At 45.8% G+C, this 25958-nt stretch overlaps 2 protein-coding genes and 1 pseudogene across 2 annotated transcripts in view; 2 read left to right on the top strand and 1 right to left on the bottom strand.

Moving 5' to 3' along the window:
* On the top strand, positions 1-1367 carry LOC144704855 (RTF2 RING-finger protein). The gene is made up of 2 exons (XM_078577419.1): positions 1-1169; positions 1261-1367. Exon 1 carries the CDS (start codon positions 62-64, stop codon positions 1112-1114), a length of 1053 nt encoding a protein of 350 aa, XP_078433545.1. The 5' UTR covers positions 1-61; the 3' UTR covers positions 1115-1169; positions 1261-1367.
* Positions 1368-4198: 2831 nt separating this feature from the next.
* LOC144704841 (putative CCR4-associated factor 1 homolog 7 pseudogene) lies at positions 4199-5426 on the top strand (annotated as a pseudogene).
* A 221-nt stretch (positions 5427-5647) lies between these two features.
* The window catches only part of LOC144704847 (Transport protein particle (TRAPP) component), a 32608-nt gene continuing 12297 nt past the window's right edge, over positions 5648-25958 (bottom strand). The window contains exons 3-8 of the mRNA XM_078577407.1: positions 17333-17396; positions 15764-15841; positions 6926-7002; positions 6754-6820; positions 6565-6672; positions 5648-5846 (exon numbers count right to left, since the gene is read on the bottom strand). Coding sequence (XP_078433533.1) covers positions 5817-5846; positions 6565-6672; positions 6754-6820; positions 6926-7002; positions 15764-15841; positions 17333-17396 — 424 coding nt within the window. The 3' untranslated portion in view covers positions 5648-5816. The remainder of the gene's footprint in view (positions 5847-6564; positions 6673-6753; positions 6821-6925; positions 7003-15763; positions 15842-17332; positions 17397-25958) is intronic.

Raw genomic sequence — 25958 nt, 5'->3', positions numbered from 1 at the left:
CTAGAACATCTTCATCGTCTTCCCCCGATCATCTCTCTCGTTCCTAGATCGATCTCCGGCCATGGAATTGGCGAAGAAATTCCAGGTAATCGTTCGGTGCTCCGATATCGGAATCCCCTCGCGAGCTCTACCCATCGATCCTTCTCTCACCTTCAACAATCTCAAGCAGTATCTCCTCTCTCTCACGCCTCCACGCGAAACCCTAGAGCCAGAATCGTTCTACTTCTCTTCGGGGGGAAGAACCATGCTTGATTCATCGTCTCTCTCGGAAGCTAGAATCTTGCCTTTGTCTACGCTAACGCTCCACGTTAGAGTCTGCGGCGGTGGCGGAGACGGCGGCGCCACCGGGGCCGAGTCCCGGGACTGCTACCTTAACATGTACGCGGAGAAGAAGCCCGACAAGGTAGACCCGAACGAGAAGCGGATGTCTAAGTGGACGACGTGCGCTCTCTCGTTCGAGCCGCTTGCTCCTCCTTGCGTGGCTGATCGTTTGGGGAACGTTTTCAACAAGGAAAGGCTGGTGGAAGCGCTGCTGGGGAAGAAGCTTCCGAAGGAATTCTCCCACATCAGGGGATTAAAGGACATGATGCCAATTGTTCTGTCTGAGATTCCTGGCGAGGCGAAGAATTTTGAGAAGAGATTTCAGTGCCCGATCACCGGGGTGGAGTTCAATGGGAAGTGTGGGTTTGTGCTGCTTCGTGGGTGTGGGCATGTTTTGAGCACGAAAGCGTTCAAGGAGGTGAAATCTTCTTCCTGCTTGGTCTGCCATCGATCTTTCTCGGATTCTGAGAAGATGGTGCTCAATGGGTCTGCAGAAGAAGTGAAGATCTTGAGAGAAAGAATGGAGGAGGAAAGGGGGAAGCTGAGAGAGAGAAAGGAGAAGAAAGATAAGAAATCGGATGTTCGGTTAAGTGGCACGAAGCACCTGCCAGAGGAGAAGGCAAGGCTTCATGAAAATGGGAAACATGAAGGAACCCAGAAGAAGTTCAAAGCGATTGATATTGCTCCTGCCCATGCTACGAAAGAAGTTTATGCCTCTATATTTACTTCATCGAGGAAGTCGGAATTCAAGGAGACTTATTCCTGCCGATCACTTCCTTTGGGAAGGAACTGACAGCTGCTTCCTGCTTCATACCTACGGGTGGGCGATATATACTAATGATAACCGCGTATTCTCCTTTCCTGAGGCTTGATCTTTTTCATCTTGATCATATTCGCTGTGCTTAATTCTGATTTTATTTTTTTACTCGAGCGGAGCAGAACATTAAATGGATTTGTGCTACGTCGTCGAGGTCATCATCGTCCATTTTTGTTTAGAGAAGTGGTGTACATGACATGGGTAGAATATAAATGTATATTTTTTTCTACATTTCTCTCGGTTAGTTCATTCAGCCCTTGCTCAAGTGGCGAGACGGATCATAGATTACTCCCTGTGGACATTCCTACTCAGTTTTTTCTTTAAATTTTGTTCTTTAGCTAGAGTAGAACAACTTTCGTGGATGGATCCAACAGTTCTGACTTTCTGGAATTGATCTTGATCAACTTGAGTTCTTTAGGCTGACGATAATGTCTGAGGAGGAGAGTTCAGATGCTTTTCTTCAGATAAATATTTAAATATCGCTGCGGTAAGATCCTAAAGAATGTTTAATAAGCTAAGAAATGTTGAACTGGCACTTAATCTAATTATTTTCTCCATTTTTACAAATTTTGCTCTTGAAATACTCTGCCCTCATAAATTGAGAACTATACTCCGAATCCAGTCTCTCGTGTTTCTAAGGCATCTAGATTTGCAGAGTTGAACTGTTTAGTGGTTTCTAGCGAACCAATCAACATAAAAAAATGACTAAATGTGAATTTTGAAACTCATCTTAGATATAACTCGTGAAATCAATCAAGTCTTGTTGCTATCGTATGGTTGATGTTCCACTTCGTCTTGCCGATGTCGATTAATACGATAAATTATCTACTGTCTTGGTTTCGTCAAAACTTTTTAGGGAGCATTTTTTGATGAAATAATGGAGTATCCTTCAAGATATTATTTTCTATGCCGGTGTGAAAATCGTAGTTGAAGTATTAATTTGACACCATTCTAGGTTAAGTGTTGAAAGATTGTCTCATCATATTTCTTCTAAAAAAAAGATTGTCGCCTCGTATCGAGTAATATTAAGCCTAGCAGCATCATCTAAGAATAATGCATTCGACAACATGTTATGATGGAACATCACCTCTGTAAAATACCATTTTTCAGCTCAGCTAAGCCTTCACGGTCTGATGATGACTTCACTGTGTATCAGAATATTTAACCATATCTTTTCAGATTTTGAAGCAAACTGGATATAAAATATTGATTTACTCTATACATTTCATTGATTCTGGCTGCAGTGCCATGTTTATACATTGACTTGATGCAGTGTTCATTGTCTCACTGAAGTATAACCCCGAACCGAGTATACTGGGGCCTAACATCTGTCTTGGAGCGGAATTAGGGTATCACGAATCAAAAACTTTAAGGATAAAATTGTCGTTGTAGTCTCATTTTTTACACTTGCCTGATGGGGATAATACCTTACAGCCCGCTAATACATCATCTTAAAGAAGAAATGGAGATGACCCCCTATGGAGTCCACTGAAGGTTGACAAATAGATGTTTTAATTACAGACTTAAACTAAACGGACTTATAATAATCAATGTTGAATTACTTAAACTTACATATATGCGTCCCCAATTTTATCCTTAAAGAATGTCATTAGTTTACTGAAATAAATCACACTTTGTAGTTGTCTCAAGAAATAGGCATTATGTTCAAAATGTTGTGCATTGTGTATTCAAAGCTTTGCGATGATTACCCATTTTTAAACCTGTAGTGGCTTGCAAAGTGCGATTTAAAAAACCTAAATAATCAAGATTTTGTTAAAGTGTATGCAAATAACTTGCGTACATCCTGAGCATGTGGGAAGATTATGAGAGATAGAGTGGATGTACTCCTGCGAACACAAATAAAGAAATCTTAACAAATGTGATGTGGATACATGTTCCTCATTACAACGGAGACAAGGTTTGATCTCATGGTATGAAAATAAATTGGCAATTTCTGTGCAAGTTCTCTGGCATGCTCATTGCTGTCATTGTTTTGAGTATTTTCACTAGTTTGGATTATTCCTATTGCTTGATGGAATGAGTTGCCAATTTTAAGAGCTACCTTGTTATTGAAAGTCTGTAAGATCTTGTTTAAAAATTCCTCAATAAGGGCGTGATCATACCTAAATGCTTCATAGGATCTGAGTTATCTTGTAATATTATTATGGCACTATCAAGATGCAAGAATGAACCGGATATGACCCATGAGATTGGCATCGTCGTAGAAAGCCAGTAACCTCATCAATTGATCTTAGAATATGAAAATTATACGTCCATTTTTCTATGTATGTCATTTTACCCAACATTTTATTATATTTTAGTTTCCAAGTTTAATTATGAGGGATGAGAGATATGGACTGCATGATCACATTGTGAACCATTGGATATATCAAACAAGCTCACATTGTAAGTTTGTCATACTAAAATAATACTTGTATATGGGTCCTTACGCTGATTTGGAATTTTTTGGAGTGTGATGATACATTATCAACGTCTACATATATAAAAAACGAGGGCAACGTATTCATTTGAGTTGGCAGTAAGACTATTTTTCTTCTAGTTAAGCTGTAGATATATGTGATGCAAAGAGTATGCCAAATGATGTAGATGAAATCCTTCTGATAGAACTTTAATTTTTCATGAGTTTATCAAAGCATTTCACAAAGTATCATGTTTATCAATGCAATTTAACTAATGAGTTTGTTACTCTCGTACAATTTAACCTAGATTTTATGTCAATAGATTTCAATATTCGCATCATCTTTAGGGATCCACAACATATGTCAAGATATCGATATTCAACACCCGGAAAATTCTGCATCAAAATAAATCGCATGCTTCTGTAGATTTTTGTTTAATAATTGATAACTAATTATTAAACAAAACATACCAGAACAACAAAACGAACTAAAAAGAAGAAAACAGAAAACTGGCGGTATCTTGTTCCACACGGCTTGATATTTAATTCATTCAGTGTAGTTTTGGGCTCAAACAAAGGCAGGCCCATCAAGCCCAGTTAGCCGACCGACTCCCTTTAAACACCCACCCACCAACCAGCGTTGTTCTCCGTCTTCTTCTATCTTCTTCCTTCCCCTTTCTCGCTATCTTCCTCTCCCCGTCGTCTTCTCGCCTTCTTCGACCTGCTATCTCTTCTCCTCTTCTCGCTCAATCCGTCGTCGTCGATCCAGGCTGAGATTAGCGGCTGGTTTTCCGATCGAGTCGTCCTTCTCGTCTCTGTGCTCATCGCATCGATCCGCAGAAACCCTAGAAAATCGCACCGGCGACAGATCCGGCGCAGAACCCTTCGAATCCTTGCAGCGTCGGATGTTCGTCCGACCGCCGTCCCGATGGCAGAAGCGGAGCAGAAGACAAGCGGACCCGTGCAGATCCGGGAGGTTTGGGATCACAATCTAGAGGCGGAGTTTGCCCTAATCCGCGATATCGTCGATCGATTCCCGTACGTGGCGATGGACACCGAGTTCCCCGGCATCGTCGTTCGTCCCGTCGGTAGCTTCCGCACCAACGCGGAGTTCAACTACCACACCCTCAAGGCCAACGTGGACCTCCTCAAGCTAATCCAGCTCGGCCTCACCTTCTCCGACGAGGAGGGGCGGCTTCCCGCCGGCGACGACGGGCGGCCCTGCATCTGGCAGTTCAATTTCCGCGAGTTCAACCCCCAATTGGACGTCTTCGCCAACGATTCCATCGAGCTTCTCCGCCAATCGGGGATCGATTTCGGGAAGAACACGGAACAGGGGATCGAGGCGTCGAGATTTGGGGAACTGCTGATGTCTTCAGGGATCGTGCTCAACGACGCCGTGCGTTGGGTGACGTTCCACAGTGGGTATGATTTTGGGTACTTGTTGAAGCTGCTGACCGGGCAGAATCTGCCGGAATCGCAGGCCGGGTTCTTCGAGATGATCAACATATATTTCCCGAATTTGTACGATGTGAAGCACATGATGAAGTTCTGCAACAGCCTTCACGGGGGATTGAACAAGCTGGCGGAGTTGTTGGAGGTGGAGAGGGTGGGGATTTGTCATCAGGCCGGATCTGATAGCCTGCTCACCTCCTCGGCGTTCAGGAAGCTCAAGGAGATGTTCTTCAGTGGATCCACCGACAAGTACGCCGGCGTGTTGTATGGCCTCGGCGTGGAGACCGGGCAGAATGCTTATTGAAAAAAGGGAGGTTCTTTAGGAATAATATGCATTATCGGCCTCTTCTTCCGGGTAAATGCACAAGTTGTCATCTTTTGGGTTCTGAAAGTTCCCTCTTTCTTTTCTGGTTCTGACCACGCCTCCGGAAGAATTTCCTTTGTTTATCCATGAATTACATACAGATAGGGATGCATGTTTTAATTAACATATTCTCTCACGAATCCTGTCCTAAGCAACAGAATTTTCATACGTGTTTAGCTATTCCCTAGTCTTGTACTGGGAATTCTCGTTTTCTAGAGCTTCAATTTCACACTTTGCTGTTATCAAGTGTCTAATCTATCAAGACCTTAGCTCTATCAACGTGGGCAATCTACTCAATTCAAAAAAATTAAATAGTCAGGAACTATAAAGTTACCAGGCGCTGGAGATCTGGTTTATCAGCCTGGCATCAATTTCAAAGTGAGGAATTTGCTTGAGTAATTGAGGGCAAGCAATTTCAAAGCCGGTTTGTCCGGGATGATTTATCCTAATCTCGCTTCCCTCCTCAGCACCTGAAAGATTATAGCAAAATTAGAGGGTTCATCATCAAAAGGAAGAATATATTGAGATACTTTGTCCACAGTATGAAACAAAAACAACCAAACCAAGAAAAGAAAATAAAAAGATACGAAATTTGTTATTTCCCCGACTTAAATCAGGATTAAATTTGATCAAAATCACAACTATGCCTCACATTGATGGAACAATCGGATCAAACTTTTTTCCAACATGGTTCAGCATCAAACTTTGATTCAGGTAAAATAGACGAAAATATTGGTAGTGATGTGGCCATATTATTGGAGATCTGAATTAACACGGAGGGCTTCAGGAAACAAACGTACTAAGTGGCCCCCGTCTATTTTCTGGGCTTTGATTCAGTAATTTTTGCATGCATCAGATGATCAACTCGTAAAAAAACGTGGAAGATCGTAAGACATTGGCAAGATGTTGACGATTGAATATCTACCAACATTCGGGGTACTAATCATACATTTAATAAACTGGATGGTTCTCCGAAAATTTTTTGCCTTTCCAAAAGAAAATAAACTAATCTATCACCGTTCATCAAAATAACACTTTATAATTCTTCATCAAAAAGTAGAAAAAAATAAAAATGTGAGAGATATGAAGTCGATATTTTACAAGAACTATGAAATATTTGAAATGAGATCAGTCACTTAAATTCCACAATTTGACAGACATTTGCAAATGAATGAAGGCCAAACATACCTCTTCGGCAAACTTTATCAAAATAGTAGTACGGGGCCGCTGCAGGCCCTCCATTGGCACAAAATGCGCAGTCACAACAGCAGGAAATCCTGCATTCTCCAGAACTCCCTGCCGGACATTATTAGACCCATGAGAGAGGAACCATTATTCAAAAAATTTGTCTGAACAGAGTTAGAGAACTGCTTATACCCTTACTATCCCAGCGACAAATGCTCCACAATTGAATGCGCCCATGTCTTTAGGCGTAGAGATGAATCTTCAAGATTAGAAAATGGTTATCTTGATTTGATGGTATGAAAAAAGGATTTTATACTATTTTCTTCAAGAGCCGAGCTAATATTGAAAGGCTGCACCCAGATACCTGTTCACAAGCAGCTCTTTTTCACTGATCATGTATTCGTCTTCATGCTCCGTACCTTTCTCTAGCGAGTCTGCAACCTGCAACATCAAATAGTCAAAGGAATCGATCACTGATTGCCAATTCGGGTAGTTGATAAGATACCGCAAATTGATCGGGAGTGATAATTAAGACTTCAACACATTTTTCCAAAGTACTTAAGCTTATACACCGAGAGATAAATTTTCTGTGTAGTCTAATGAACCCAATAACTTCTGTTAAAAATAATAATTATAATAGAAACTTCTATACAACCTTGTTCGTTTGGGAGTTATTAAGGAAAATCCCTTTGAGACCTTCTACCATCCTAATGCTCATGAGTGACTCCCCATGACAATGATTGGGGTTTAAATACACCCATTTTAGGATTTTTTAATCGTGTAGAACGTGCCTGTTACGCACTATACGGTTATAAGGGAAACCGGAATGTTGTCTCTTTCCCGGCTAAATGGTCTTATAGTCCATGTTATATTTATATATGTGTGTCTTTAGTAATGAGAAGATAAACCTTTTTTTCTCTATTCTCAATTCTTTCTTTCCTCCTGTTCAAAGGAAACTTGACCACATTCATTATAGTTCCAAGCTCCAGTGAGATCCGTATGACTCCCTTCCTGTACCTGTACTATACTCATGGACATTACCTGCCTTCCATCTCTCTGGCACTTTGGTACGACCCTTCCACTCACATACATACCGAGGAGGAAGCAAACAAAAGACACACTTGCTGATCGACGCAAGTGAGAAGCAAGACAAGGCGCCCGAATTCTATAAATAAGAAGGAAGGCAGCTTGAGGAGGGGGCATCTTGAAATTTCGGTTGCTGAGGTGATACATTGGAGCGTCAGGAGATTCTTCGGCTTCTCAGTGACTGGAGTAGGGATACCCCATCCTTGTATTCTTCCCTCACTGGGATACCTCGTTCTTCAACTCTTGATTCAAGTTTGCTACTATCACTACTTTGGGAAAATACTTAAAACTATTTTCCCAAATAAAACAGCCCTGATTGAGGCTCAAAAGTGTCAGCCTAAGGTGTTTATGTTTATTCTCTCCATTTATAATGTGACCCTGAGAGGATCACGATAAAAGACCTCATAGGGAGGCTTCTCCCAATATAACTAGGAGGCCCATTAAGAACCCCTGATACATTTATAAGTATCAGGCTTCTCCCAATATAACTACGATACAAGAGGACCAAGCATCCTTGGTCAACATTAAAATGTACCGTCAACTGAATCGGTAGGCGGGTGTTGTATAAATAAGGGGCGGGTGAAGTCAAGAAGGGGATATTTATTTTCTCGAAGCTGCATCGCAACAACTGCCAAGAGGAGTGGTAAGCCGATCCAGAGGGAGGGTTACCTTATCGGTAACCCTAGTTTGAGTTCCATCTTCAATTCCTTGCTACCTCATTCCGTGTGCCACGTTACTGCACAACCTCATCAACTAAATTCTTGTCATCAAAGGGCATTCATGCTACAACTTCTTGGTGATTTTTCATCGTTCAGTTTCTGCCCATAACATCCTACAACTGGAGAAAAAGCTCTGAAGCGATGCTTTTGGATTCTCTCAACCCAGAAGAAACTTAAGCCCCAGAAAGAGACCACAACATACCTCAGACAATGGAAATTTTATTATATTACGACCATAGATCTCCCTGCAAGATTTGATATTGGATTAGTACCTCTAAGTAAACACTTTTTTTCTGAAGAAATCTCAATGGCTCTTAGACATGAGACTCAGGTCGCTGTCATCAATCATAAATTTCAAAATCACGAGTCAATGGAAACAACGAGATGTGGTTCATCATTGGTATTATAAACATAACGAGGAATCGTTCAGCCCAATCTCTTCCAGGAATATTTTATTCTTCCTTCAACTATGTGGATAGCACTAGAATATGGTCATTATCTATTTGAGATATTTTGAGAAACTGACTACTACCAAGTTCAGTGTAAATTTATTGATTCTGAGTGTTAAACACAGATGTCCAGATCCCAGTGTTTTCTTGTTCTCACTCTTATTCTCTGTAACCCCTATTGGACCAATCGTAAACAAGCCCAATACTGCTCTCTAGTTTTTTTCTTTTTTTGAAAGAAACCACTGCTCTCTAGTTAGATATCTCAACACTTTTTTATCCTTATAATGGGCCTACTGCCAAATCTGTCATATGCGGTCCCATCTCTGAAACTGATACCTAAACCAGCCCCATCTCTGTGATTACTGCGATTTTCACTTCCCCAAATAATAGAGTTCCACAGCTGCTGCCTTGGAAGAACATTGCCTCTGCAGTGTCTAATATTAAGGATGTCTTCAATAGTTGTATCGATAGGCTCTTTGTAGAAGTAAAAAAGGTTAAGTCTGTCTGCATGATCCTGGAAGACAGAAGGAAGATTCAGGCTGCTTGAATGGGCTATCCTTGAAAATATTAAGGAGCTTCAGGAATTCCCTGGTCTTACAGGTTACTAACATAATTATGCATCTGTAGCTCAGCAGTTGACTCAATAACGGAGAAAATATATGTTTTAATCGTCACAATAAGCCCAAGAGAATTTCTCCTGTAAAAAGCTTCTCTGTTCTGCAGAAGTTTCAACACTGCTCGATGATTCACATCCATTAACCATGTATTTAGGTGCCTCTGGAGTGGGTATGAGTACAGACATAAGCAAATGGGGAGGCCCCTTCCTTCAGTCAAGCTCTGCCAATCGAGGCTCACCAAAGATCTGCTAATGAATGTGAGTCGATGGCTATCATCTTAGTAGTCTACAAGCAGAAACACCAATTGATGCACCAACATTTTATTATTCAAAATTATCAGTAGAGCCTGAAATTCCAGTATGACCAGGGGAGTCACACGATGAATATTACAAATAGCTACTTAATGATGAATCTCAAGAGCCCAGTTCATGAGGCCCATTACAGCTGGTTGGCTAGAGTGGACAATCTTCTTGAAGCTGACAAGATCTGCAGAACATCACTAAGAGATGCACACAATCTGACAGAATGTAATCAATATCTCTGCCTTTTTAGAGCTAGAAACCTTCTATTTCATCTGGTTTTAATTTTCTAGAGCCATACAACATCCTCTGACAGATTCCCTAGGTTCAGGAATCCACAGAATATCTCGCTGCAGGCCTGTCAAATTTAGGATCTTCTGTATTACCTTGTCAGTGTTATTCAAGGATACTATCACTTAGGATGACCTCTGCCTTTAGTTGGCCTATTTATGGCTCAATTGTAACCTTGAATGGGACAATTTTAAGCATTCATTTTTTTCTGAGAACCCTGTTTCTCCCGACTGGGTGTTCTCCTTGTTAGAGAGTGCTCCAGTGCTATTGGACTCACGCAAAACTCGCTTGACCTTGTGGACTCAAGGGTTGAAGAGGCTAATTATGCGGATTCAGGACTTGGTTACTCCAAGAAGAGTGTTAAGACCCCGCTGAGGGTTTATCAGAGACGGAGGTCGAAATGGTCCCCTGGCGTTTCGACTCCACAGGGGGCCGTTTCGGGCCCCGACCAGCAGGCATTTTGACTTGCGGGAGTACCGCGAGTCATAAGAAGGGAGCCTGAGGAGCTGAAGGGGGCATCAGACAAAAACTCTCGTAAGTCCTCTCCCTTCCCTCTCACCCTTCCATGACCCTAACTCCTCTCTCTTCCTTGGCTTTCTCCAGCTACTATCGATCGTGCAGCCGAGTCTCCTGGCGACAAAGAGAGCGGCCTTGCTCCTGCCCTTCCCCTTCTCATTCCTCTCTACTACTTTCTGTTTCCCCTTCTGTACTGGACCTCGAACTTGGTTGGAATTGAGTTTGAGTTTGCAGTGTGAGTGTCAGCACGAGGGTCTCAACAAAGAGCAAGGCTTATGGACTAAAGTCACTTCTGTACACTGTTCCTACACTTAGATTGTGTCATTTAAGCTGATAGAATACAGTTCTGAAATAAAGTACAGAGCAAGCGAAAGAATCTGGTAGCAGATGTGCACTATCCAGATCCCTGTTTCTTCAAAGAACCAATATTACCACCATCATACCTAGTCACTTTACAATGAAGCCATCAATCAAGCGATTGACTGTCAGACGCCAGGGGAACAAGTAATTCCTGGTTTTATTAGGATATTATACTTACTTTTATAACCTTCAATCTGCCTAATTAAGGTAGATAGATGTAATGAAACTTATGTGATTGGAAACCCTAATCTTGTGTACTGGGTTGGCTGGAAAAACCCCTGCCCCATACTTTCTCTACCTCTCCACAATTTCTCGAAGTCTCATGTGGTATCTGATATGTCAAATTGTATCAAGACTGTAATTCCCAAAGTTCAATGAAGAAAATGTACTGATTCACTCAATATAGATCCAGTAGTCCAGGAGCTTGGAATGTCTTTAAAAACAGGAAACCAAGCAAACGGAAGAAGATGGGAAAAGAAAGGAAAATATGATAGGAGGAATCAAGTTGGATTCTTCCCTCTGGTTCAGCAGGCTTGTACCTGCCGTTACAGTCTGCAGCTTCTCCGCAACCGCTCAAATCTTGAAACCTCTTGGATGGAATATGTCAACTGAGTTCCTCTCTCCTGTCTATTTAAAGGTGGTTCGTGCCTGCATCTTTGCACGGATGCATCTGCTGCTGATTATTCTTCCTTTTATGCCTTCTTTGGTAATGTGTTTAATAGAATGTATCAGTATCAGATCAGGTTCAATGAGGAGAAATAAGAATAAAAAGTCGGAGATGGCAGCGACATTTTGCCAAGGTGATGCAAAAGATCGAGAAGGTGCTAAGGGAGATTGGGAGACCATAGGAGAAGGAGAGGGATTGAAAATGCAGGGAACAGGTAGGGTTAGGGTGCAAAGAAGAAGAGGGCACCAAAGGATGACGAGGAAGAAAAAAGTAAAGAGAGTCTGAAAAGGAAAACTCCAAAATTGGAGAGGCAGGAAGAGAAGGTAAAAGAACAGTGTTTTGTAGAAGGTAATATCTTTATACTACATACGGTAGAGGGATGATAACACAGATAACCCTTTTGGGTAGAAATGTAACCAACAAAAACACACCAGAGTGCCTTAGAGTCGAGTTTATCTTGACAAGGTGATGGTTGGTTATGTAGAAGACACATCCAAAGTCTTGATAGGTGAGACTATTCTTAAGGAAATGGAAGGGAAAGAAATCATGAGACAGTAGAGGAGGCCAACATGGTGAAGGAACTGAGAAGGGAGGTAGTTGAGGATAGGAAATGCACTATTTAGGTAAGTGTCAAAGATATAATGAAAATTCGTGCTCTGCCACCCCATTTTGTTTTGGTATAATGTAGGCAGTCTCATGAATAAAGTCGTGTGCATGAAAGAAATGAGAAAGGAGAAAGTTGACAAAGTCTTTAGTGTGGTTAGAGCGAAAGTGTCGAATAGGTGTAGAAAGTTGAGGCTGAACAAGGGCACAGAGAATCCCATAAGAAATGAGCTGTGTTGTTTAAAATAAACAAATCATCGTAGGCCCGGAGTGCTAGAAATAGGAGTTGACCCCCAAATATCACTGTGAATGAGATTGAAATTTTCCACGTGGGATAAGCACGCCGACATGGCTCACATACAAAATTGTCTACATGCCCTCCATGGAAGAGATGAGAGAACATCAACTGAAGCGTAGAAAAAGAAGCATGCCCAAGGTGGCGATGGAGAAGCCACAACTTGTCTTGAGAAGCGGATGAGGGAGTGGCCTCCATTGAAGAAACATGAGAGTTGCCAATGAGGTAGAGACCCCTATACTCCTCAGCAAGTTTAGCCATCTTCTTTGATACCTTCTCACTTTACACAAGTCCCTGAACAGACAAGAGCGGGAAATGAGATGAACAGTAATCCGAGGGAGATGAAGAACATGTGAGAGTGGTAAATGAAGGTTGACATGACCAACACCCACCATTGTAATTAAGTCACCCAAGGTGGTACGGACTTTATGACAGCTGGGAGAGGGATCAGAGGAAAGAAAACTACAGGAATCGGGTATTGTTTGTGCAGTTTCACTGGAGTCAACAATCGATGATGAAGGAGTCGAAGAAGATGCAACAAAAGCAGTGGAGGCAGGTTCATACCTTCTGGAGCCAAGGATGTAGAATGCCCAACAGTTGAGCCTAGTAAACAGTGAATTAGAGCAATCCCGTCCCACCTCAAATAATCCCCAGAAGTAGAAGTGTCAGTTGAAGGTTGGGTTGCAGGTAGGATACTGGGTGGCATTGGAGGAATAGGCTCAGTAGTAGAGAATGAGTGTGGAGGAGGGACTGATAGTGGACGAGGTGATAGCAGTAATATGGGCTTGATGAGTGGTCTTTTTTTCTATAGCATGTGGCATGTCTCCTTTGAGTGACCCCGTTTCTTGCGGTCGTTACAAAACAACGAGAGATCACTTTTGGCGGTTGGTCCGTCAGGTGCAAACTTTAAGAGGGATGGTGACATGGCTGATTGAACGCCCTGTTCAGGTGAGGGGCCATGACCGCATAGGGGTTGTAGGGCCATAGTGTACACAGGCTCAAAATAAACAATGCACTAGTGTGACGCCTTGGACTGAACATTACAGAGAACCTCTTTGAAAGTTAAGATTTTCTCATGACGGATCATTCAGGTCTTCACTTTTCTTATGGGACGTAATCCGGACGCATGTCAGTAGACAATGGGTCAGGAGACAGGTCGTGATCAAGTTTGGCCCATAAGAAATTCAATTCAATGTTGCATTCCTTACTACTTAATTACCTTGGACAAGATTGGTGCGAGGACAGGTCAGGAGACATGTAGTAGTCAATTTTGGTCCATAGGAAATTAAAATTCTATGCTGTCTCTATCGCTGCTTGATTACCATGAACGAGGTTGGTGGACAGATGCACCAAATCATTTATGATAGCCATGTTATCTTTCTTAGAGGACTGTATTGAACAGTGCCCCAAATCTCCCAAGCTGAGCCAAGAGGCAGAAATTTGCCAGAAATGGACAGATGGATATTGTCAGGTGACCGTCTATGGACATGATAAGATCAAGAAATCGAAATCGGAAATGTGATCTTCTTGTGTCTTCTTGAAAGAAAGATCTTATCAGTTCAATACAATGCGTGAGCAGAACGAGAGACATATATGAAGTTTTTACAATGTAGCTTCAACGGAACTGAATATAAGATACCAGGAACCAGGATATAGCGATCCTTTCTTCCAGATGCAGGCCTCTCCTGCTCTCCAGCCTTTAACTGTGCTCCTAGATGGGACTCCAACAGCTTCTTGAAAATCCGATACCTGTAGGTCTTTCCCTGTCTTTATTCATAGGGTCTTTGGCCCCATTCATTCCTCTTGAGCTAACGTGGACCTGATTCTTTTATTAGCTCGTCTCCTTTTATATTTTCTTGAAAAGAACATATCAGGACGATATGCCCAACGTCAATCCAGTGATCATATCTAGACTCAATGATCATATATTGCAGAGGCCCATCCGCGAGTAGATGCTTTATAAGTTTCCTTTAAGAGTAATTTGAACATTTAATGCCACTGTAAAAGTTCCTCTCTGTGAATAAAAATTCAGGAGGAATCCAAGGTAGAAGGTAATGACAACTGCCAAAATCTTGGCCCGTAAGGTGATACGGACAAACCAGTCTGACACAGGTATCTGTATCGCATCAAAGTTGACCGTAACAGTTGTAGTTGAGAATGAGCACTAATGAAATTCAAGAATTCCAAAAAGTAAAAGCGTTCCAAGAACCAATAAAATGGATCAAGTCTTGACGAGGAAAAGAGGAAATCCAGATAGAAAAGAGAATGGAGGAAGCTTATGAAGCTCTCCTCTGCTTTCGGTCGAAGAGCATTCCCAACATCCATCCAGCTGCGCACAGCTTCCCTCCCGATCAGAAACTAAGTCAAATTCAGATCTTGATTTCTTGAACTCCTGCCCTCCGTAATTATAACAGATTTGGCACGTGCCAGGTTCTGCTTGCATGCTTCCTAAAGTCGATTTTTCTGCTCTTTCTTCTACAATAATTTTTCCTATAGAACTTATCACAATCCCACTAGGCGGAGTGGTGCCTGAATACCAGAAGAGCCATTGAAGCCAGTGAAGACCATAGCATAAAAGAATAATTCCAGAAGACCCAGATTTCAGTAGACAGCAGCAGCCGCACGGATGAACTACATCACTGGATAGTAGACTAGATGGCGCAGAGCCATTGGTGCAGGTGGTCAAATAGTCAATGGCACTGGTGGTTGCAAACATCTGTCCAGGCGCATACAAATGACAGCGCGGGCACATGCACACACAAAAGCTGCAGTAATGTATGATCCAGGAGCGAGTGGCGGCACAGGATGTCAACAACCGTGCACAAGCAACAGATGTGGACAACATGCATAAGCTTGACCTATGGCAGCTGATGCTACAGGCGACGAACGGTGCAACAGATGATGTTGAAGTAAATGAAGGTAGAAGAAGTCACCTTGAATCCCCTTCTGCCTCTGATACAGTGAAGAAGCCAAGGATTGAAGGGGAGAGAAGAATGCCGAATGTAAAATGGTAGGATAACTATGTTAATGAAGATAAGTGTAACAGAATGAGAACAGTATATATAGAGGAACAGAGAGAGAAAAACAGTGTAAGTAAAAAAATAGTGTAAGTTAGAAATAGGTTAAGACCAATTTCAACAGCATTTTAAGATTTAGAGACACTTCACAATGCTGTTATTTTTTTTTGAAATATTCACAATGCTGTTAATCAAACGAATAAATTAGGTTTAAGTCTTATTTTACACGAAGAATCTAGAAAATGTATTTAATAGACTATAACAAAACAGAAGCATGACCGACCTTTCCAAAGAGAACCTTCCACACTGTGCTATGCACGAAGGATAAGATTCCTAACAATCTAGTCTCTCTCCTGTTTCCCTAAGCAGAATATATAAAAAATTAGATAAAAACGAAGGAATTAACACAGAAGTACATAATGTTCAAAGTCAAAAAATTAGACTCCTGGTTTGGACCCAAAGAACCTGGTCTGTGTGTTTTTACTTTGACAGGGAAAATGTGTGTTCTTATGTAATCATCAAGATGAGAAATTGCTTTGTCAAGATCTTAGTAACGTCCAGGTTAACACCAAAGTAAATTCAATCACATCCAGTACCAATGATGTTCTAGGTAATGAATGAAACATAACATGACTTTATTTACCCACAGATTTTTTGGCAGCCCATCTGAGCAGCACATACAATGTAAGGAGCTGGGGCAGCTCAATTATAACAATGAACTCACAATCTCACCGCCAATTTTTCTATAACTTCAAATGGAAAGTTATCTTTTTTTTCAAGCAGTGTCAAAAAATTTTGAGCAGCTCATGTATGACATGCATCACAATTTTCTCCTCAATCAAAACCTTGTCTAAAATTTCCAATCACAATTTGAACAGGACAAAACGAGGCAGTAGTCATACCAAAACTAATCAGAATGCAATTAGAAGCAAAATTATACTATGCAACATGATAACAACCAAACTGCTCAATGTCAAGCCCAAGATTTAGGCATATCTCTAACTAAGTTGGAGATCCTAACATGGTGGAAGAGTCTATACGTTTCAGACAGTTGTCATGATTTTTATGCTGACTCTTGTTTTTGTCAAACCACAATTTAGAATTGAGAAAATCTGAGAACAAGATAGAATGTGGTCACGTTTTCACCAAGTGAATAACCAACGACTATGTTCCACATCCTCAACGCTTTCTGATGCAGACTTACGGAACCCCCTTCATTACTAAGTATGCTATGGAAGAAGGTTATGACTTCACACAGAGTTGCCCTAAAAAAGAGAGAAGAATAGAGAGGCCCCAAGAGAGAAGGAATAAAGATGGGCGTTTTGATAAATAGAGTGCAATGCACGGAAAGAAACATTTGAACTTGGCTAAAACTAAGAACAAAGCTTGAAGATATAAAATGGGAATTTGGCAAAGATAGAGATTGGGAATTTCTCTAAAAACTAAGAACAGTGCTTCCAGAAGGGGGGCATTAAGAGCTAAGGAGGAAATTTCATTGAAACACTTCCCTGCCAAAAGTCAGTGTTCTGTTAGATCCACACTATGTTTCTTTTCCTCTCCTTTATTCAACCACTAAATCTCTTCCTTATCCTCTTCATCCACCTCCTTTAAACGAACTTCAATATTTACATGGGATTTGAAATCACGGATCACTGTCAAGCTTCAGAGACCGGAAACCATGGCTGATGAACACAACTCATTAGTCTGAAAATTAACACAATCAAATTTGTTTACAGTATTAAGAGAAAAAATAAAGCCTTACGCTTCCTAGGAAACCTGTTAAACGACTTGTAGCCAGAAAAAAAGGCCTCCCAAAAAAAGGGCATAAGATATCACATCACTCTGGACTTACTCTCTCTCGATGGCATAGGAGCTCCAGAACTCTTGCACCGACTGAATATCCTGCGTCCTCTAACCTGCACATTCAAAGGCACATACATTAATTAATATCGAGATCCAATGATTTCCATCCTCCCACAAAGCCAGTCTCTTTCCTCTTCACAATGTATTTTCATTAACCACGATTGATAAATGTAATAAATTGAAGGAAAAGATGAGATAGTGGACTGCAGAGAGAATTGAGAATGTGGAGAAGAGACAGAGAAATTGGGGCAAAATGAACTGATCTTTATTACTGAACAGATGCCCCTTTTATAAAAATTTTCACAGAGCGAGAGAGAGAGGTTAATGCTTTTGTCCAACGGTCAAAAACTGACCGTTGGAAAAAGCTGCAGAAGAGATCCCTTTTTCAAAAAGGACTTCCAACAGCTATATTTATAGCTGTTGGAGGCTGGGCCTGATATAAATCAGGCCCAGCATATATTAGGTCCTTAATGGACCTAATATATTCCCTAAATGGGCCCTCACTATTGGGCCCTTAATGGGTCCTTAGTGGGCCGTTAATGGGCCCTTATTGGGCCTTTATTTAAATCCATTTTAGGTTAGTTTTTCCATTAGATCCCTAGGATTAGTCTATTACACGTACATGGCCTCAGGCCCATAAGTTAGTAAAATTAGCCCTAACTGGGCCGTGATGATCTAACAATAAATCAGGATAACATAGAGCAACTCATAACAAACAATCAAAAACTTCCACTCAGTTTAGAACATTGGAAGTGGGATTCGGGCGATTACCCAAGCAAAGAAGAAAAGGCAAAACATTTTACTCAACATGGTGATTGACAGTGTTGAAGTTATCTCTGATATCTTGTATAAAAAAAGACCAATTGAAACCACGTCCACCTTAGGTTAGAACTCTAGAAGTGGTATCTGGTTGATTATCCTAGAAATGAAGGGAAAGCAACACATTTTATTTCCCATGGTGACGGGTAATGTTTGAGTTATCTCTGACCCCATGTAATAATCACATATTTACTTCTACACTACAGCATAGTGCTCCAATACTCGTCAAGTGAGGACTCAATAGATAAGATTGATTTAAGGTTGTATAAAATCATCTATATATATTTAATTGTCGCGTCTCTTGGTTCAATATTCGAGTAACAGCCGTGAAAGAATCTTTCCTGGAGGAAAAATTGAAACCCATGAGGCATGAGAGCCTGAATCTTTGAGCTCAGGTGGGGTTCTTCCACATTTGGTCCACTGAATGCATCGCTCCCTGAACGTATTTTTTACTCAACATATGAGCCACAAAGGTTGCAGTTTTCTGTACTTCCACATTTCCTTCTGTCACAAGTAGGGATTCTCCGGGAAGAGTGAACGAGAGAAGTAGAGAACTTTAGGGAAGAAGAAAGAAGCCTCAAATCTCAAGAACGACCCTTACACAACCCATTTAGGGTTCAAAGTTAAATAGAAGTGTTATTGGGCCAAAGAAACAGAAAATAGGCCCAATATCAGTGTTAGTGAGAGGACTCTCCTATTGGGTCATGTTCTATAAACCCACTAGGCTCCCTCACTTATCACTAACTCATATTCTCTCCTCTCTCTCTCCTAGGGTATATATACCCCTCCTCATGTACATTCTAGTTAAGGATTTCATTTCCTCTCCTTCCTCCAAGCCCTAGCATGGAGTTCAACATGGTATCAGAGCCAAGCTCTTGATCCCCATCTCTAGCCCTAAGCCTGTGTGCGGGCTTCTTCTTCTTCTTCTTCTTCTTCTTCTTCTTCTTCACCATCACCCTCTCAATCTTCTCCTTGCTCGCACGCAAGAAGCGCGTCGCCATCAGCAGCCGCAAGCCGCCCGCGAGCAGCGCCCGCGCCGGAGCGCCGCCGCAAGCCGCCGCAGCCGCCGCGCGAGCAGCCGCCCGCGAGCAGCCGCCCGCAAGCAGCCGCCCGCGAGCAGCGCCGCGCCAGACGCCGCCACAGCAGCGCCGCGAGCAGCGCCGCACGAGCGCCGCCCGCAGCCGCCGCCGCAAGCAGCCGCCAAGCAGCCGCCCGCGAGCAGCGCGCCGCGAGCAGCGCCGCACGGAGCGCCCGCCGCAAGCCGCGCCGCAGCAGCCCGCGAGCAGCCGCCCGCAAGCAGCGCCCGCGAGCAGCGCCACGAGCAGCGCCCGCGACGCTTCGCCGCAAGCCGCCGCCGCAGTAGCCGCCCGCGAGCAGCGCGCGAGCAGCGCAGCCGCCGCGAGCAGCGCGCGAGCAGCGCAGCCGCCGCAAGCAGCCGCCGCGAGCACCGCCGCGAGCAGCGCCGCGAGCAGCGCCGCGACGACCGCCGCCGCAAGCAACCGTCTTCGACCGTGTTCGGTTCGGTTCGCTGCCGCTGCTGCTGTTTGCAGTCATGTCGACTACCTCCAGCATGGGCAGTGATCCGCCTGCATCCACCGCCCGACGCCAACTCCAAGCAGATTTCACCGCGCTGACTTTGCCCGGGAACTCCCGTCGCCGAAAATCGGTGCTCCTCTCCCTCCGCCCGGATAACTGCCGCCTCAGTGCTCCGAACTTGATGTCGTGGCTGAAGTTCGCCGAGTACACTCTGCGCGCCGCCTGCTCCAGAAACATCTCACCTGCCAGCCCCTTCCCGTCACGGACCCGCATTTCCCGGCCTGGAGTGCCGAGCAGTACTGGCCCACTCCTGGCTCTTGACTCACACTCTCTCGGGAGGTCTATGACAAGTTCCTCCACCTGACGACTCCGCTGGAGATCTGGGAGCACGCTGCCGCTACTGCGGGCATGATGCTGATGACTGGAAGATCTTTACTTTGGCCGAGCGGCGAGTGTACTCCGACATGGCACCATGTCCATTATGGACTATAGCCTTGCCCACCAAGCCCTGTGGCGCGAGGTGGACTATTACATGCCGGTGGGGATCCGACTGCGCGACCGCCGCCATGCTCTCAAGCTCCGCTACATGTCATTTCTCGACAAGCTGAATCCGAATATGCGGATGTCAGGCGTCGGGCTCTTCACTCCCAGACTCCTCTTCCGGACTTCGATGGTCTGGTTAAGGAGTTGACGGAGGTTGAAAGCAGCCTTCGCCGCCAACGCCCGCTGCTGGACCTGCCTGCCGAGTCCCCGGCGAGTGCTGCCCTCCTGTCCCGCCCAACGGAGCAACCTCCCTTGCTGCCCAAGCCTTCTTCGGGCTCTCGGGCACCGGTGGTTTGCTCCTACTGCGGCAAGCCGAATCATCTTGAGGCCCGGTGCATCAAGAAATTTTTGGACAGTACCGATCCGGAGGTCGCCTCGCCGTCATCAGCTCCTGCCTCGCCGCCTCGCCGGTCCCGCAGCCAGAGCCCATCTTGCCCAGGCACCGCCCCGTCGCCTCTAGCTCCAGCCATCCAGCCATGACTAATGACCAGCTGACTGCCGAACTTGTCCGTCTCAGCTCCCAGCTGGCTGCCCTGCAGACCGGGTCTTCTTCGCAGCCTACCGTGGCTCACTTCAGTGATTTCGGTGCGTTCTTCCTTCCCAAGTCAGATCAGTGGTATTGTGGACACTGCCCTCCAAGCTCCTTCGCTTCGGATACCACCTGGGTGCTTGATACTGGGCCACAGAGCATATGACCCCGCTCAACCACCGGTTTCTGTCCCACGAGCGCACCTTGGTGGTCGAGCTGTCCACACGGCGGTGGGGACGACTTCGCGTGACTGGTATCGGGTCGATCCATGTGGATGGCCTTGGTATCATTCACAACGTCCTTCATGTTCCGCCCTTCAGACCTTACTTATGTCACCGCAGCGACTGCCGATGCGGTCCATTGCTCGCTCCACATTCAGTCTGATGGGATCTTTTGACTGACAAGGTGGGGAAGACTTTGCACTAGGCGCTCGGATGGCCTACTGCTGTTGGACGAGAGGGGCGGTCGGGAACCCGGTGCAGCGGTGCTTGTTGACAGTCGAGGACCAGCGCCGCAGCGCTTCTACTCACTCACCAGCGCTCGGGCATCCGTCTTTCCATGTTTTGAAAAGACTTTTTCCGACATTGTGTACTGGCTTGACCTCTCTTCTGTTGTTTGTGATGCATGCAAACTGGCGGCATCGCCGGGCCTCCTTCCCTCCGTCGACTTCTCATAGTGATGTTCCCTTATATCGCATTCATAGCGATGTATGGGGTCCGTCGCGACAGGCCAGCCTGAAGGACACCGGTGGTTCTTGATCTTTGTTGATGAGGCCACCCGTTACACGTGGACCTACTTGTTGCCGCCCAAGAGCGCTGCCTCTCGACTGTTCAAGCCTTCTGCACCATGCTTCAGACTCAGTTTGGCCGGACTATTCAGCGGTTCCGTCCGACAATGCGCAGGGACTACGCCAACCAGGAATTGACCTCGATTTCACCGCCCATGGGATTCTCCACGACGCGTCTTGCGTGGCGACGCCCGAGCAGAATGGCCTTGCCGAGCGGCGTATTGGGTATGTCACGCCGACTGCCCGCACTCTCCTGCTGGACTACCACGCCCCGTGGACTTATTGGGGAAGCCGTTCTGACGAGTACTCATCTCATCAACCGCTGCCCACCCGACCCTCCAGTTCAGCCTCCGCTTGACCGGTTGTCGGCTGTCTTTCCCGCCGCGCAGCCCGCACTCACCTTCTTCCCGCCTTTGGCTGCACGGCATATGTTCATGACACGACGCCTCCCGCTGGATGCCCGGGCGCTCAAATGCGTCTTTGTTAGCTACTCTTCGTATAAATGCTTTCATCCCTCTTCTCGCCGGTTTTTCGTCTCGCCAATGTCACCTTCTCTGAATTTCAACCCTTCTTCTCTCCCACATCTCCTCCGCCCCTCCTTGGAGCCGGATCTGGTTCTGAGCCCGCTGCTCCTTTCCTCCCACCGTGCCTCTCCTCCCACAGTCGCTCCATCCTCCTCTTCTTCTCCTCCACCGGTCGGCCTTCCTTCCTCACCCATTGCGCCTACTCCATTATCTTCCTCCCGAATCTCGCCTCCTGCTTCCGCTCCCTCCCGCCTGCTGAGTCCTCGCTTCCTCTCTTCCGCCAGCCATTTCCGAGTCGTCTTCTTCTCCTGCTGACGATGACTCCCTGACTTGCCTATCGCTGCGTAAAGGGGTCCGCCAGTGCACCCGCACTCCCTTTACCTCTCTCACTATCGCTCCTTCGCCAGGTTGAGTACTCCTACCGCCTGTTTTGACCCGCATCGACTCTGTCTTCGTTCCACGCCGCTTAACCGATGCTATCGCTTGTCCTCATTGGAAAGCGGCGATGGATGAGGAGATGCGCGCTTGCTCAAAAACCACACGTGGGATGTGGTTCCTCTCCCACCCGGAAGACGGCCGTCTCTTGCAAGTGGGTTCACAAGCACAACGCCGATGGAACGCCGCAAATCGCGGCTCGGGGCTCGTGGCTTCCCTCAGTCCTACGGCGTCGACTACAGACGTTTTCTCCGGTCGCGAAGATGGACACCGCCCGCCTCCTCCTGGCGCTGGCCGCCATCATGAGTGGTTGATTCGCCAGTTCGACGTTAAGAACGCCTTCCTTCATGGCGATCTTACCGAGGAGGTCTACATGCATCATCCTCCGGCTACCCTCTCGGCCTCCGGGACCGCTGCCGACTGCGAAGTCCTTGTATGGACTGAAGCAGTCACCGCGATGTGGTTCGCCGCTTCAGCTCCGTCATGCGCGCCGAAGGGTACACCCAGAGCAATGGGGAAGCCACTCTCTTCTTCCGCCACGGCCCGCCGGGTCGCTATCCTGGTCGCTTATGTGGACGACATCCTGATCACCGGGTCGGACACTGCCGGCTTCACGCCTCAGCCGCTCCCTTGCCCGCGAGTTCGAGATCAAGGCCCTTGGTCAGCTCCGTACTTCTTGGGGCTCGAGGTGGCCTACTCGGCTCGTGGTATCTTCATCAGCCAGCAGAAATATACGGTGGACCTGCTGACTTTGACGGGTATGACCGACTGTGCTCCTGTGAAGACCCCATCGACCCCAACGTCAAGTTGGGCGCCGGTGACTCTCCGCCGGTCAGCACCCATCAATATCAGCAGTTGGTGGGGAAACTTCTCCTGACCCACACGCGTCCCGACATCAGCTATGCAGTTAGCCTTCTCAGTCAGTTCATGCATGCCCGCATGAGATTCATCGTCAGGCGCTCACCGGTGCTCGCGTGCACGAAGGGCTGTCCCGGGAAGGGTTTACTCTTCCCGAGCTCAGAGCCGATCAGAAGGTATATACAGACGCTGACTATGCAGGCTCGATTGTGGACTACCGGTCTACCACCGGTCTTTGCATCTTGCCTTCGGGGCCTTGTGAGCTGGAAAAGCAGCAAGCAGGATCGTGTCTCCGCTCGAGTGCAGAGGCGGAATACCGGGCACTTGCGGATGGGGCCTCGAGGCTCAGTGGATTCACGGGTGCTCCGCGAACTTAGCGTCGTACACCCGTCCGATCCACTTTTATTGTGACAACAAATCGGCTATTGCCTTGGCTCAAAATCCGGGCCAGACGGGTCGCATCAAGCACATGGAGATCAACCGCTACTTCTTCAAGGAGCGGATGGACGAGGGCTTGTTCGACTTGTCTTTCGTGCCGTCATCCGACCAGGCGGCCGATGTTCTCACGAAGGGATTATCAAATCCTCTCCTTGTTCGTGCTACCTCCAAGCTTGGCATGGATGACATCCATACCTCGCTTGCGGGGGGCTGTTAGTGAGAGGACTCTCCTATTGGGTCATGTTCTATAAACCCACTAGGCTCCCTCACTTATCACTAACTCATATTCTCTCCTCTCTCTCTCCTAGGGTATATATACCCCTCCTCATGTACATTCTAGTTAAGGATTTCATTTCCTCTCCTTCCTCCAAGCCCTAGCATGGAGTTCAACAATCAGGATAACGGCTAGTGCATGAAACTGTGTGCCCATGGGCCAGGCCCATTGACAAGAACCCATTTAACACCTTCTCACGTCTATTCCATGCTGGAGCACCTGCTTACATTGATCTGATTTGTAAAAAAATCTTGAAATCCAGCAAGCATGGCATGATAAATCAGCAAAGTGATCTTCATCTCAACCTCATATCTTTTGGTCAGAACTATGCAGTATGGAGGTATTTAAAATGTTTGCTCACAAGTAAGCCGCTCCAGCATCCAACATCACTTGCAACTGTCTGCACGTCACCAACTTACTGGGCATAACAAGTTTCTGTGATCTACAGTTGTTCAACCAGTCTTGGACTGATGAATATGAAGACGTGGTCTTTAGAATGGATGATCCCTGACCCAGATTTTTTTTCTCAATATTATGAGTTGATGGAAGTCAGACGGGATAGTGGTTCATAAACTGCAGTCAAAACAAGATGAAGAACCCTGAATTTGTGATATTATCACAAGACCGGTCACAGTTACACGACGAAAAAGATATGTTCTTGGCAGTGCAGATGTGTGAAACCCTAGAAGGGTTGAGGGAGAGGAGAAGAAGGATGATCGATGAAGGAAGACTAACAGAATGACATTGGGACCCAAAGGGTTACATGGAGGGTATTTATACCCTAGGAGAGTAAGTAGGAGAGAGAGAGTGATAATAATAATAAGTCCACACTAACACCCCCCCGCAAGCGAAGTATGGATGTCGTCCATGCCGAGCTTGGACACTGCACGTTGAAGGAGAGGCCGGGACAGTCCCTTGGTGAGGACATCCGCGGCTTGATCGGCGGAAGCAACAAAGTCAAGGTCGAAGATCCCTTCGTCCATACGCTCCTTGAAAAAGTAGCGGTTGCGCTCCATGTGCTTGATCTTTCCCTGCTGGCCAGGGTTCTTGGCCAACGCAATCGCCGACTTGTTGTCGCAGTAGAAGTGGATCGGGCCGGAATACTCCACACGAAGGTCATGGAGAATCCCGTAAATCCACTGGCCTCAGAGGCCCCATCGGCGAGTGCTCGGTACTGCCGCACTAGAGCGGGACACCTTGTCCTGCTTGCTGCTCTTCCACGTGACTAGACTGCCAAACAGAAACGCAGCAGTACCCGGTAGTGGAACGATAATCCACAATCGATCCAGCAAAGTCAGCGCCGTGTACACCTTCACCGGCCGATCCGTGCTGCAAGGAAATAACAACCCCGTGCCGGGGCAGCCTCTGAGGTACGCAAGTACCCGATATGCTGCCTGGCGGTGGATCTCGCGTGGTGAGTGCATGAACTGGCTGAGGAGGTTGACGGCGAAGCTGATGTCGGGTTGGGTGTGCGTCAAATAGAGGAGCTTCCCACCAGCTGCTGATACTGGAAGGAATTCACCGTGGTGAGTCCTCCCGCGCCCAACTTCACGTTGGGGTCAATGGAGTACTCACTGGCGCACACTCCGTCATGCCCGCCAGCAAGTCAACGGCATATTTCTGCTGAGACACGAAATGCCCTGGGCGTATGCCACCTCAAGGCCGAGGAAGTAGCGGAGAGGCCCAAGGGCCTTGATCTCGAACTCCTTGGCCAAGGCAACACCAAGGCGACCAGCCTCTGCAGAATCTGAGCCGGTGATAAGAATGTCACAACATAGACCGCCAGGATGGAGACACCAGCGGGAGTGTGGCGGAAGAAGAGAGAAGCGTCGCCGTTGCTCTGGGTGTAGCCCTCGGCCTTCATCACAGAAG

The sequence above is a fragment of the Wolffia australiana genome, chromosome 1, assembly GCF_029677425.1.
Source record: "Wolffia australiana isolate 7733 chromosome 1, ASM2967742v1".
Taxonomy (NCBI): domain Eukaryota; kingdom Viridiplantae; phylum Streptophyta; class Magnoliopsida; order Alismatales; family Araceae; genus Wolffia; species Wolffia australiana.
The sequence above is the reverse complement of the archived record's forward strand: the minus strand, read 5'-3'. Positions and strand labels throughout refer to the sequence as shown.

Coding starts and splice junctions, on each gene's coding strand:
- LOC144704855 (XM_078577419.1), top strand. CDS start 62: ATGGAATTGGCGAAGAAATTCCAGGTAATCGTTCGGTGCTCCGATATC.